Below are 14,107 nucleotides of genomic sequence, written 5' to 3' on the forward strand. Positions count from 1 at the left end.
TATTGAATTATTATACAATATCCCCTAGTTAATTGACCTATACCAGTCAGTCAAGAAAGACAATTTTCTATTGAGAAATCCCCAGTTGAACGGAAGATACTGTATACATTTGTTGTGTGAAATAGCGGTCTTAAAAATCGTTGGCTCACATACTGAAATCCTTTTAATAATTGTTAGGCTTTTTTTCTAGAATTTAATAAATAAATTTAAAATTTAAAGTTCACCCTATTCTCACTGAAAAATTTAGCTCGTCAAATAGGCAGGCAAAATTAATGTAAACACGCAATTTGTCTCACAAAGAAATGGCAACCGCACAAATCATTATTCAATGTTAAGTTGAAGGCCAGTATGCGACAGTTTGACGTCCTCTCAAAGATGACGGCATAACTAAATGTAATGGTATATTTGTATTTCTCATTGTCATTCTCTCAATGTTAAGTTACTTGTAGAGTGTATGGAACGTGCGAAAATACCGTAATGAAAATTGTAAAAGACCTACTACAATCTAATAGCATTAAATGCTACCTCCTTCAGAAGTCATAACAAGTAATCTAATTAGCTAATAGTGAACGAAAAAAAAAATGAAAAAAAGGGGAAAGTTAGAACTAGCATTTTTATTAGAATGTGTATGAATTTTAATAGAAAAAAAATATAGTATGCAGACTAATCAGCATTTTAATGAGTAAATAAAAACAAAACAATTTGAAAATGATAAAAGTTAAGTGTATAAGTCGCAGTTTCAAGCGACCTTATCCCAAAGGATGCGCCGATCTCACCCAAAAGGCTTACGAAAAAATTTATAAAAATATGTAAAAAGCTATTGTAAAATAGTTATTTAGAGGATTTGAAATACTAATTCAGAGTTTGGTGTTAATCTGTTGTTATTGCTGTTGCGATTTTTTGCTGTTATTTTTTTTAGTGACTAAGTGTTTTATTAAGTGGATTAGCGGGGTTAAAGTTGTAGCTTTCTGGCGCCACTTGTTACTGTTGTTAATTTGTTTTGGTTAGTGTTGCTTATTGTTGGTTTGTTAAAGTAGGCGTTGTGTAAAAAAAAAAAAAAAAAAAAATGTTGAACAAAAGAGTGTTTCTATGTAGGTATGTATAAAATACAAAAAATTTACAATACATAAACTAAAAGTTTTTGTTTTTTAGTTTTCACTTTGGTACTCGAATTAGTTTGATGGCAAATTAGTACATAAAAATAATCTTAAAAAATCTGGTCATTACAAAAATACAATACGTAAAAGATAAGTAATAAATATTGAATACATAACATCGGTGCAACAATGCAACAAAAACGCTTACCTTGCATGCCCTGAATCGCCCTCAGAGCTTTGCCTCGAATGTTGACTGTGCGAAAAACTGCTGTAGCCCGAACCCTTCGACATCTGCGCTCGGCAAGCAGAAAGTGTAGAATATTAATAAATTGTTGTTGTGCATTGAAATACCCGCACTCACTTGACTAGTGTTGCTGGAATTACGCGAGTGGCCCATTTCCATAATCGCTGATGTTCCAGTAGTAGTGCCTCCCAGGCCCCCACCACCAACGCTTCCCATCACATTAGCGCTGGTCGTACCACAATTACTGCTACCCACAATACCCAGTACACCCCCTGCGCTGCTACCTGCTGCACCGCCACCGCCACCGCCACCGGCACCACTACCACCACCACCGCCGCCACCGCCGCCGCCACTGCCACCATTGCCGCCAATACCCACGTACGGCGGCATTTGTTGTGCATTCGTTAGCGTTACGACGGTGGTTGTTGTCGTTGAGCCCAACGAATTTTGCGGTGGATAGGTGATAAATTGTTGTTGCTGCTGCTGTTGTTGCTGCTGCAGCAGTAACGCTTCTGTGGTGAGTGTGGTGGCCGATTCAGAGGATTCCGACAAGCCAGAGTCCGTCACAATTGATGCGATGACTACTTGGGGATCCAAATCTGTGGCAAAGAGAATATTGCATTTAAAAAGGAAATGCTTTTGAATAAAAAGATATTTGATGCGCTTGTTTACCATCATCCCGCACAGTGGATACAGGTCGCGTGCTGGTCGCGCTATTGAGTCCGCTGCCTAGCGTAGCGCCACTACCGCCACCAACAGGTATGCCCTGACTGCCGCCACTGACGCTGGACGCGCCACTACCCACACCGCTGCCAATGCTGGACAAAGCTGTTGCAGTGGGCGTTTGCAGTCCGACGCCTGTAGATGCTGTAGACAAATCGTCAGTAGAGGGTTTTTGTTTACTCTTCAAATTTGGCGTGGGGCTGAAAGTAGAGTTTAGGAAAGATAATTAAATTTAAATTTTGATNGGCGTTTGCAGTCCGACGCCTGTAGATGCTGTAGACAAATCGTCAGTAGAAGGTTTTTGTTTACTCTTCAAATTTGGCGTGGGGCTGAAAGTAGAGTTTAGGAAAGATAATTAAATTTAAATTTTGATAAGAGTCACAGTGTATACTTACGCCTTGAAGAGTATATCACCGCTGAGCATGTGCATTTTGATGGACACCAGCAGCATGGAATTGTCTAGACGATGGCGCGAATCGTAACCTTCGAGCAGAAAGCGTCGCGACGTTAGTCCAGCACCGGCGAATTCGGCAAGATTTATATCGATAAAACCTAACTTAAAATAACTACGTCCACCCTTCATCTCCTTGCGTATGGAGATACGCAAGTAGCAGGGATCCAGTACGCCCGTGGACGCATTGGCGGACATTTTGCAGGGAAATTCGAAGCTGCGATTCCATGCTACACGATGATCGCGTACCTCCTCTCTGTGGAAAATAAAGAAAATTTTAAAAAGTAGTGGCATAGGAAAAAAAAACCGGCTGAACGAGTTCGCGAGGTGATTAAGACTTAGAATTAGTTAAGGGGCAGTGACAAATAAAGTGTTGAAAGANTCCATGCTACACGATGATCGCGTACCTCCTCTCTGTGGAAAATAAAGAAATTTTTAAAAAGTAGTGGCATAGGAAAAAAAAAACCGGCTGAACGAGTTCGCGAGGTGATTAAGGCTTAGAATTAGTTATGGGGCAGTGACAAATAAAGTGTTGAAAGAGGGATCGTCGTAGATCATATTTGGATTCAGCGGATCATTTTACACATGAAACTGCGAAGATGACACTGCTCTCAGAGTGAGTTATGAAAATTACAGCCCGGCCAAAAGTTTTTCACGTAAATAAGATCGAGTAATGCCCATCATTGACCATTATTTTATATGGAGGAAATGAGCGACACCTTCAACAAAAAAAATTGCTACAAATCAACAGTAAGTCCTAGCTACTTCAAACTTACACTTTGTTAGACTAAAATTGAATGGGCTAAAAAACTGCGCACTAAAATTTTTTCTAAAGAGTGTAAATAAAAAGTGCAATATTTGGATGAAAATTTGCTAAGATCCCTTTAAATACTAATTCCGTATTTTTATGACCACCAAAAAAAAATAAAAAAAAAACATTTTTTAATGAATCATTGAAAATTTCATGAAAATATTTCAAATTCTTAAGCCCTTCGGTACCTTAAAACTATGGTTACTCACCTACTGCTGTACTCCTGAAACGAACCACCATCCAGCAGACGTATTTTCGCGAACAGCACCTCATTCACCAGCGCCACCTCGGAAAGCTCTTGTAATTGTACCTCAACATTGAACTTATACTTTTTCTTTTTCATCATAAAGGCCATACCAGGGGCGCTAGGCCCAAGTAATGTCATACAGTTTTAACCAATGTACGCTCGAAAAATGTACCTCGTATTGGACGAGAAAAATACCAAACTACGTAGAGGAGTGCCGCTACTCGCACTGCTTTGGGAAATTACATCGGCAGCAAAGACATCCACCAAATGCGGCGATTAAAATACATAAAACACAAACTTAATACACACTGGAAAATGCTTTGTTTTCTGTTTTTTTTTTTTTTTTGGTTTGTAAGGATTTGCGTATTCTGTGTAAAAGTTAAATTAAAATAGGAAAAACGTCTCTTTGTTTCTTTTTTTCAAACACTAAGAGCTTGGAAACATTGAACACAGCTAGTTTGCTGCACTGTTTTGGGATTTGTTGTGGTTTTTTGCTTTGTTTGTTTAACTAGCGAGTTTTTTTTTTAAGTTTTCTAATACTTTTTTATCTTTAGTTGGCTGCTACTGTTGGAATTGTTATTTTAAACTGTTTTTTTTTTCTTTATTTTTTTGCGCCGCGACAATTCAAAGCAATCGTGTTGTTGTTGTTATTTGGAGTTTTTCATGAGTTGTCGTTGTAGGGGACGACCATCAAAGTTCCACAACTGCAAGTAAAAAGATAGAAAAAGCAGGTTTGAGCAAATAAAGAAATTTAATTAGTTAAGTCATAGAAAATATATGTGCATACGTATACATAGTATAAACCAATTAAAAATAGAGACATAACTGAGGTGAGTTAATGGCCATTGACTGGGCAACGAATTCGTTATTAAACCCTCCGCTTAAGCGATCCTATTTTCAATTAAAATGTACAGCGAAGTGCGGCCGCTCACTCACAGCCGCCTCTGGCAATCTGAGTTGTGCGACATGACGCTACTTGAATAGGGAGGGAGCTGTGTGGTTGCTATGTTGAGCTGAGGTGTACATAGATCGAAACAGAGTATTATGCGAGGGGAGTTTCAAATTGTATTATTTTGCTTTATTTAGGCGGGAACCGGAAACAATAAAGCCATCTGATGATTTGAATTAAATAAAAATATACACTTACGCCGAAATTTTATAAAAAAATAAAGAAGATTTTAACTGCTTTGTAAATCGGAAATTTTTATGAAAATGACACTTTAAATCTATTTTATTTTTTTTTATGAATAAGGCCATAAATCACTAAACACTGATTAAAAAATTAGCTAAATCCACTATTCGTTTCATAAAAAAAAAAAAAATAAAAATAAAAAAATTCATTCACATTGGAGCGGATCGTTCCTAATGCGAAATGCATAAAATTTGCTCTTGCTTATTATACATGGCTTTGGGTTTTAAACAAAGCCGTAAGAAGGTAATTAAGGTCAATATATGTTTTCAACGACTCATAACACTTTTATACTATGTTCACGTTGAGCCTTTAACTTGAGTTTATGGGCCATTTTGAAGTTAAACGTTAAACACTACTCATAAACTCGGAGTTTGCGATACAAATAATTTTCGCTTAACTCGCCTTAAACACCACTTTTATTTGGAGTTAAAGCGAATGCAATCCTTTTTTTTACCGCATTTTGTTTGTGTCTTTGATAAGCCAAACCTGCAACCAACTTGCCGACAGTTAGTCTGTTCCCGTACTGCAGGATTTAATCAGAAATAGTCCGACGTCGTTCCGTGTACATAAGTGTAGAATATCAACAAATCTAGCTATGTAAAAACCAAAAATGTTCTGATGTCAACCCTACTAAAATTATCTGGCGGAAGTAAAAATAAAAAGAAAATATCAATGGTTAAAGTAAATTTTTTTAATTTTTTTAAATATCTATTAATATCTTCTGAACAACATAACCAATTAAAAAACTAATGACGCCAAAATAAAGGTAATTAGGGGGTCCTTCACTTGGTGTACATAACTTTTTAAATATATTTTTTAAATATATTTTTTTTTTTAATGGCGTTTCTTTTCAACAAGATTATAATGTATACGTAGCGTAAAAGGTATTTAAATTATCTTTAAACTAGCATCAATACGTTTGTGATCGGTCAAATAGTTTCCGAGATATTATAATTATAGAAAATATAAAAGTTAAGCTTTAACCTCCTTTATTGGCTTTAGTTTTTATTTGCGCCAAACAATCTTGGTATGGTTGAAATCAGCATGAAAAATTATATTTACCTACATTTATTATTTCTTGATGGCGAAACGGAAACCGGCTAAATGTGAATAAGAAAAAAGTAAACAAATTCTTGAAATTTTTATTAAGATACTTCGAAATTCCATATTTACAATTTTTATTGGCACACTCGAAATTCATTATAATATTTGGTATATACTTGGACCGAACATAACAGTTATTGATGAAAACTGTCATGGAAAATTCACTATGAAGAAAATGTTCTACAACTAAGTGATACATACCAATCGATTTCTTTTTTCACCAAGACTCAAATTTGGAAATACATTTTTATTTGCGATTTTAATGCAAAATTAAAAAATAACAATTATTTTTGAAATTTATATTATAAATACAAAATAACAATTATTTTTGATTTTTATATTATATGTCTTAGATAACAGTTATTGAAGACTTTTATTTATATAAATGACTTTTATAAGTATGATTTAAAAAATTGAATTCACTGACTGATTTTTATTGATGACTTTTATAAATAAGACATACAATATAAAAATCAAATATAACTGTTATTTGCAGATTATTTAGATACAAATTAAAAATTAANTTGAGTATATCTTTTTTAAGATTTCATTTAAATAGAATTTCGCGATGGAATCTTGTTCTTTAAGCGAAACTGAAGATAATGCATGACTAAGATAAGTGTGCCACCATTTGCGACCAAAAAGACGTATATGTATGTCGAAAAAAGTAGCAACTCGTGAGATTTGCTCTTCTACATAGAATTCTAAAACTAACCCCAACAATTTTCTCACAGACATCGGGGGCACAAACTACATGCATACATATGTGCGAATTTAGGGCGCACTAAGAAGCTCTTTCGAAAAATAAAACAACCCTCTACGATAGCGAGAGACATGCAAATTTCGTGCACAGCAGCAACATGAAAATACTTGCACCAACAACCGACTGACTGACTCATTGGCACCGAAATAGAAGTGAAAAAATCATTAAATCATTAAAATGGGTGGGCGTTCATTTGCGTGCAACACGTAAAAATTTTCATACATACATACTTAAGACTAAATCAGCACATTTGGGCATTCAAATTGCACTAATCTGGCGAATGGGGGTTTATAACGCTTACGCTGGCGCGTCAAAACTTAATGGAGCAACACGGAGTGAATGGCTAGAGTCATGGGGCTGGCGTTGAGAGTTGATTAAGCATTTTGAGTACTGCGAATTTACGAATGTAATTAATTACACAGCCAAAGGTAAATGCAAACATTTTATTTAAGTTTAGGCGGCGTCAGACATATGTATGCACATACATACATTTGTATGTATAAATGGTAAACGCAATACCTTTAGTTAAGCGGCGAAGAAGAAGAGCACATTGAAAATTACAGCAGGATTAAGAATAAATGAAAACAGTTGAGGTAGAAAGAGGAAGTGTTTTGAAATACAATCAATCCATTTGCTTCATAATAAATTGTTAGTAAACCACAAGAAAGCATTCAAAATATATACACATCATATGAGTGGGCATTAACTAAAAAATAAATGGTAAAAAATTAGTAAAAATATATTTTAACTTTTTTTAAGGTTTTTTTTTTTTTTTAAATACATTTTTTGAAGTGCCCAAGTTTTGGGCATTTTAAAGCGTAGTAGAAATTCGGTATAACAAAGAATTGAACAAGCAAACTTTTTATTGCACAGAATTTCTTGTAATACGCACATATCTATGCACATACATACATAGTTCATAATTCTAATCAATTTCCTTTACCAACAAAAATATTAACTTCCATGAGCTCCAAGCCCTTTTGGGGCCTGCGTGACCCCTTTACAATCTTTTATACTAACTGTACAGTCTAAAATATGGCATGTGTGTGCCTGCAGTTCATTTATGTTTGCTTTCAAAATGCAAGTGTGTTGAGTGCAGCTGCACCTAAATACGATTCTTACTCGTACTTATGGTAGTACTTAGTATTAGGTGAAGGCATTTCACAGAGTAACGTAACGAAGCGATACGGACTAATAACCGAAAAAGCCAATTGACCCAGTTATGACAGGACGCTTGCGTGCATGCACAGGCACCGTGTACAGTGAACACCATTGAAAAGCCTTGACTTTCCACAGCACATATCGAGTCAGCCGTAGTCTTGTGGCTGTGCGGAAGCCTATGTGTACATATGTATGTGAGATGGTGAGCACAACTTAACCTGTATGTTCATATGAGGTGAATGAGTTGAGAAACGATTGGAAGTTATTAAATGGAAACAGTTTGTTTTTTTTTTTTTTTTAAGCAATGAATATTTTCTAAGTATGGTATCCGATATTTTGTAAATCGCATCACTAGTACAGCGTGATATTATTTTTTGCAAAGTAGTCTACTTTTTTAGGTGGCTATAGAATTTCTTGAAGAAACCTTACGACTTTGAATAGGACATGTTATGAGACAAGAAAATTCGCTGACGGACCTTAAATCTTATATATGTAGGTATATGAGGAATAGCATCGGGACCCAAAATAAAATACACCATCAATTGATTTGTAATTTTTTTTTTTTATTCACATGCATGCTGCATATGTATGTGTGAGGTTACTTGCTTGTACCATTTCCTGTTCAAAACATTCACAATGGGCCGGTATGAGCAATTGCTTTTCCTATTTCCGAATTGTCTTCGTGCAAAGGGAAATTGCTATTCAGCACGAAAACCCAATCAAAAATAGGGTAAATATGCAGTATGGGGAAAAAATAATACCTTCACCAAAAAAAAGCTATGTGTGAAGACTATAACTCAGGGAGAAAGTCAACATTTCATAATGCCAATTGTTAGCAGCTCAAAAATAAATACGCTTGAGCATAAAATGAAAAAAATAGATATACAAAAGCACCTATCCTTAAACCTAGAACAATCAATCCGACAATTTTACGTATGTAGCTAAAATAAGGACACCCACACCAGAATAACCGCCAATTGACACACCTTGCAAATGGCTACGGCTTTCGGAATAAAAAATGTACACAAATTGTTTGGATGTCAATGCAATTAACTAAATTTGTAGACAAATTTGTTATAAACGCCTACAGCGAGGCTAGCTTGAAGCACTAATGACCGCTTGAGTAAATAGTTACGTAGTAATTTGGTGACGACCACGCCGAACGAAGGCGTACATTAGGCAAATGATTAACTAATAGATTTTGCAATACAAAAGTAGTAAAGTAATTCCAAGAGAAATTTCCTAATCAAAACATGCATTTACTGAATGATTATAGAATTACAGTTAATCTTAAATTGAATTTATGGGTATGTTTGTATGTATATAGTCATAGATGTGACACGCTATCAACGCATTCGCAGGCGCATGTGTCTGTTTAGGAAGATGAGACTAAGTTTATAGCCTCGCCGTTTAATGGCGATTACGATTTAATGTATCAAACAGTGGACTAATGACTTTAAAACTGTTAATGAAAGTAAGTGCATAGAGCTAACTATACATTCAAACATACATACATTTGTACATACATACAGTATTGGTCAATACAATAGCACACCCATTTCAAATTGATATTGCTTGCCACTCACATTTATATATTTATTTTTAGGAATTTTTAATTTTAAAAAAGTTCATTCCCTAACAACACCCATATAAACCCAAGGTTAAAACTTTGTAGAAAACTACAAAAAAATTCAACAAATTTTCACTTAAATATCAAACTTTTTTCTCAGAAGTGTTAGAATTTTTTTTTTTAGTACACAAGTTTATAGCCCATTCAATTTTGGTCCAATAATGTGCAAGTTTCAAGTCGCTAAAAATTAACGTTGATTTTTTTAGAATTTTTTCGCCAAAGGTGTTGCGAGTTTCTTCCATATAAAAATGAATTGTTTTTATTCGTTATATGGAAGCAAATGGGACAAAAAAAAATCTAAAAAATTAACGGTAATTTTTAACCACTTGAAACTTGCACATTATCAGACTAAAATTGAATGGGCTATAAAACTGCGCACTCGAAAAAATTCTAGCACTTCTTAGAAAAAAGTTTGAAATTTGGGTTAAAATTTGTTGCGTGTTTGGTAGTCTATTAAAAAGTTTTAAACTTAGTTTTATATTAGTTTTGTTAAAGAATGAACTGAATTTTAATTGAAAATTCTTAAAAATAAATAACTAAACATAAGTCGCAAATAATAGCACTATGAAATGGGGGTGCTATGTATATGTCCAATACTGTACGTACAAATGTTGAATAGAAGCGTGCTACATTCTCAGTAATGTCCGGAGAAAAGTTTTACTTCTAGTTACTTCTATGAAACATTTTATGAAGACAGACTTTTAGTTAAGGAAGCGATTCAATGCAAGTATTGCTGCAGATAAGAATTCAATTGGAAACAATTCGAACTCGGTCACACTTAAATGGAAAGGAAAAGATTTGATGCAGCGATAAGTGAGACCCATTAACGGCACATCAAATTACGTGATTTTGTTAGCTGTGCGATAAGTGGACGCGTGCTTGTGTAGGAGTTTATACTACAAAGAAATTGAAACACGCTGATACAAATTAAATTAAGAATATAAGAGATAGTGTGAACACTACTCAAGTAAGAAGGAAGAATAAAATATTTAATGCACACATAATGAGCTACATATAATCGAGGAGTTTAAGTTGTTATCTACTTATAGATTTAGGGACTAATAAATGTTTTTTATAAAAAATAAATTAACAAAGNAATCGAGGAGTTTAAGTTGTTATCTACTTATAGATTTAGGGACTAATAAAGGTTTTTTATAAAAAATAAATTAACAAAGTATATTCGAAGTAATTGGAAAAGCTTATAGCCTATTTCCACCAAAAGCTTAGGGCTGGTTTGCAAGGTATATTTCTCTTAATGCAGTTAAGGCTTGGTGGTAATGAACTATTAGAAAAGCCAAGCAAAACTGCTGCACTTTAGGGAAGTTCTAATTACACAAGTTTACAGAAATAAAAAAAAAATTCCGACCTCTGGCATTTGACCAACATTTCTAAGTAAAATTTTGCGCAGTTTTTGAGATATAGCAACTTTGTTTTTTTTTTTTCTTTTTTTAAAGGCTCTCACTGAGTTTTAAGTGACCATAAGCGTATAATAAATAAATTATGATTTGAATTGTATGTACAATAGATAAAATGTTATATAACAAGTAATTTTTAAGCAAAAAAAAACCGACTTCAATTCTCATATAAAATATATATACGTATATATATATTTCATGATCTAATAATCGGATCTAAACCAAATTAGAGTGGGACCACACTACCTTCCCGATGCAAAAAGAATTATCGAAATCGGTTGACGTGGTCCAAACATACATAAAAAAAAAAATATATATATATATATATATATATATATATATTCCGACGAACTGATAACCTCCTCCTTTTTTGGAAGTCGGTTAAAAAATTGATGGAGAAAATAATTTGCTACTAAAAATTTTAATTAAATTCAACTAAAAACTTAAAAAACTTTTCATTCTAAAAATTGTTTCATTAATCTCATAACTTTTACCTAAAGAAAACAATTTATTCAAGTTTTCTTATAAGTTGTTTTAAAAAGTTTTTTTTTTTTCAAAAAATATCTTCCCAAACGTTGGTTTCTCCCAAAGAAATAGGGGTAAATTTTTTATAACATTGATGGTCATTATTTATTTTAAAAATTATTTTTATCTACAATATTTTTTTTTTTTTTTAATTTATTTCCAAAAATAGTTCTCATGCATAAACAATTTTTACGGCAAATACAGCTTTTTCTCAAAAAATCGTTGTTTCCAATGATTTATAATTTGTATAAAGAACCGTTTTTTCTAATTATTCTTTTTTCGCAAAAACTATCTTCTCTCAAATAAATTTCTTAAAAAATTATGTACATTTTCTAGAAAATACACATTTTTTATCTTGGTAATTTTTTATAATTTTGATAACCGTCGTAAAATCTTAAGCTTACCATTTTTTAGGTACTGTCATTTTACATAAAAAAATGTTAAGCTTAAGATTTTACAATAGTTAAAAGTTAAGTTAAAAGACGTCTTGTGAATCCCCTAAGTAAAGTATAATTTTTTGATCAAAATAACAAAATGAATATGCGACATTTTTCTTATAATTGGGTTAAAAGCAGCTTTTATTTTCAATGTCATTGGCCAACTTTTAATTTATTTTTACATAAGTGATGCTTATTAATTTTACCATAATCTATGTAGAGCTACAGTAGCTATTCATAATTTACTTTCAGTACAAACATCAACAGGAAAAAGTTTGATTACTTCCGGAACTTATCTAAAATGAATAATGAATGTGGAAGTTTTGAGCACTTAAGTAAAAATACAGAGAAAAAGATTCCGCACAAATGTATGATTTCATGAATTATGTAAAATTTATAAATTTTGAATCAAACATTTTGGAAGAAAACTCTTTTTGTATATTTTTTTATTTAGAAAGGAGGCCTAGCAAGAAACCGGAAGTAAATAAATTTTTTCATATTGATGTTTATAGCGAAAATCATTTTTTTTTTTTTTGTTATGTTGATAGAAACTATGCCTAGTTATATATAAATTAATGAATAGCTCCTGAACCACTTCTTCGGTGGGAAACGGTTGTTACCACAGATGATGCCAAACTAATAAGCTTCACTAATGTTACAAGAAATTGTAGGTTGGCGAACTATACCCCCAAAAACTGCTATTGGATGCACTTTTTTCAGATCTCAAAACAACGAAATTTTTCTTCATATCAAAAACCGTTTTACTTTTTTATGTTTTGACTTCATATTGACTTCATATTCAGCGGAAATTTTTCTGTAAGGAATGATGGTTAAATGCTACAGGTCGCACTTCTTATCGAATGGTGTGATATTATCTTTTTTGGGAAATTGATTACATCATTTTTTTTTTTTATATTGCTTATTTACGTTAGTATATAATTCAACAGCATTTTAATAACTCAATCAAACCAGCAACACCAAAAGCCACACTCCACAATTTTTCACTCTCTCTCTTCACTCTTGCCTATCGAAAGTTAATTTAATAGAATTCAATCAACTCAATTGAAAACTACTTATAAAAAATTGCAGCTATAAAATAAATTAGAATTCAATTGAAAAGGAAAAAAAAATAGCTACAATTCGTACAATTCGTATGAATCAAATCAAAGCAGACCCACAGTGAATTCAAATTCCGCAAAAAAGAAAACAAAAACCAGATGCAAAAAATATACGTTACGTTGGGCGGGCTAAAATGTGTGCAAATAAATCAAGAAGCATGAAAAGAAATCGACGCCACATAGACAGCAACAAAAATAAACATGCACACATACAAACATACATATGTACATGCATTCGTATGGCAGCAGATAACAATGGCAAATTTTGAGCAAAAGGCTACAGCAAATTAACAACAAATTGCTATTAAATTAATTGCGACAAGCTATGAAAATGCAAATAAAAAAAAAGAAAAAAACAATCAGAAAATATGTAAATAAAAGCGAATTTGGCATGAAAACTACGGACACGATTTACATTTAAAATGAATGCAGCGCGAAGACGAATTCCGTATGCCAAATAGGACACATGTACATAAATGTACGTACATAGTATGTATTTTTTTATAAGGTAGAAGATATATTATGCGTATGCATTTGTGCAACTCTGTGCAAAATAATAGAAGTGTTCTTTTCACTTTTGAAAATTTATTAATTTTTTGATTTAAATTTATTAAGTTTTGTATAATAATTCAATTAAACAAACCATACAAACAAGTATGGAAGAAAATGCATGACAACGTCGTCAGCAAAAAAAAGAATATAAAAAATCAGCGGGATTTTTGATTAACTTGAAACTTTGCACTAAAATTTATTGGGCAACAAAACTTCACACCTAGTTTTTTTCCAAAGATTCTTATTAAAAAGTTTGAAATTTTGGTGAAGATTTTTAGAAATTTGTTGAATTTTAACGAAATTTGAAGCTTTGATTTATATGGTTTATGTTATTGAACTAACTATATTTTTTATACAAAAATAATTAAATTGAAATAAAATAAGTAATTTTTAGCAAAAAAACCGACTTCAATTTTCATATAAAAATATATATATATATCTCTCACGATCCACTGATCGGATCTTAACTAGATTAGTATGGGACCACCTCTGAGACACTACCTTTCCGTTGCAAACAGAATTATCGAAATCGGTTGACGTGGTCCAAAAATATTCCGACGAACTGATAACCTCCTCCTTTTTTAAATGAAAAAAAAAACACTGCCAGTATTTCGCGCAGAGGTGTACGTACGCAGCT

General features: G+C 32.8%; 1 protein-coding gene across 5 annotated transcripts in view; it reads right to left on the minus strand.

Moving 5' to 3' along the window:
• The window catches only part of LOC108361209 (protein FAM102B), a 61,453-nt gene that overhangs the window by 28,226 nt on the left and 19,120 nt on the right, over nt 1-14,107 (minus strand). For all 5 annotated transcript variants that reach the window (XM_017613788.1, XM_017613787.1, XM_017613785.1 and 2 more), the window contains exons 2-6: nt 3,536-4,277; nt 2,460-2,771; nt 2,014-2,264; nt 1,459-1,940; nt 1,306-1,388 (exon numbers count right to left, since the gene is read on the minus strand). In XM_017613788.1, coding sequence (XP_017469277.1) covers nt 1,306-1,388; nt 1,459-1,940; nt 2,014-2,264; nt 2,460-2,771; nt 3,536-3,711 — 1,304 coding nt within the window. In that variant the 5' untranslated portion in view covers nt 3,712-4,277. The remainder of the gene's footprint in view (nt 1-1,305; nt 1,389-1,458; nt 1,941-2,013; nt 2,265-2,459; nt 2,772-3,535; nt 4,278-14,107) is intronic.

The sequence above is a fragment of the Rhagoletis zephyria genome, unplaced genomic scaffold, assembly GCF_001687245.7.
Source record: "Rhagoletis zephyria isolate East Lansing unplaced genomic scaffold, Rhagoletis_zephyria_1.1 Rzeph_scaffold_00718, whole genome shotgun sequence".
Taxonomy (NCBI): domain Eukaryota; kingdom Metazoa; phylum Arthropoda; class Insecta; order Diptera; family Tephritidae; genus Rhagoletis; species Rhagoletis zephyria.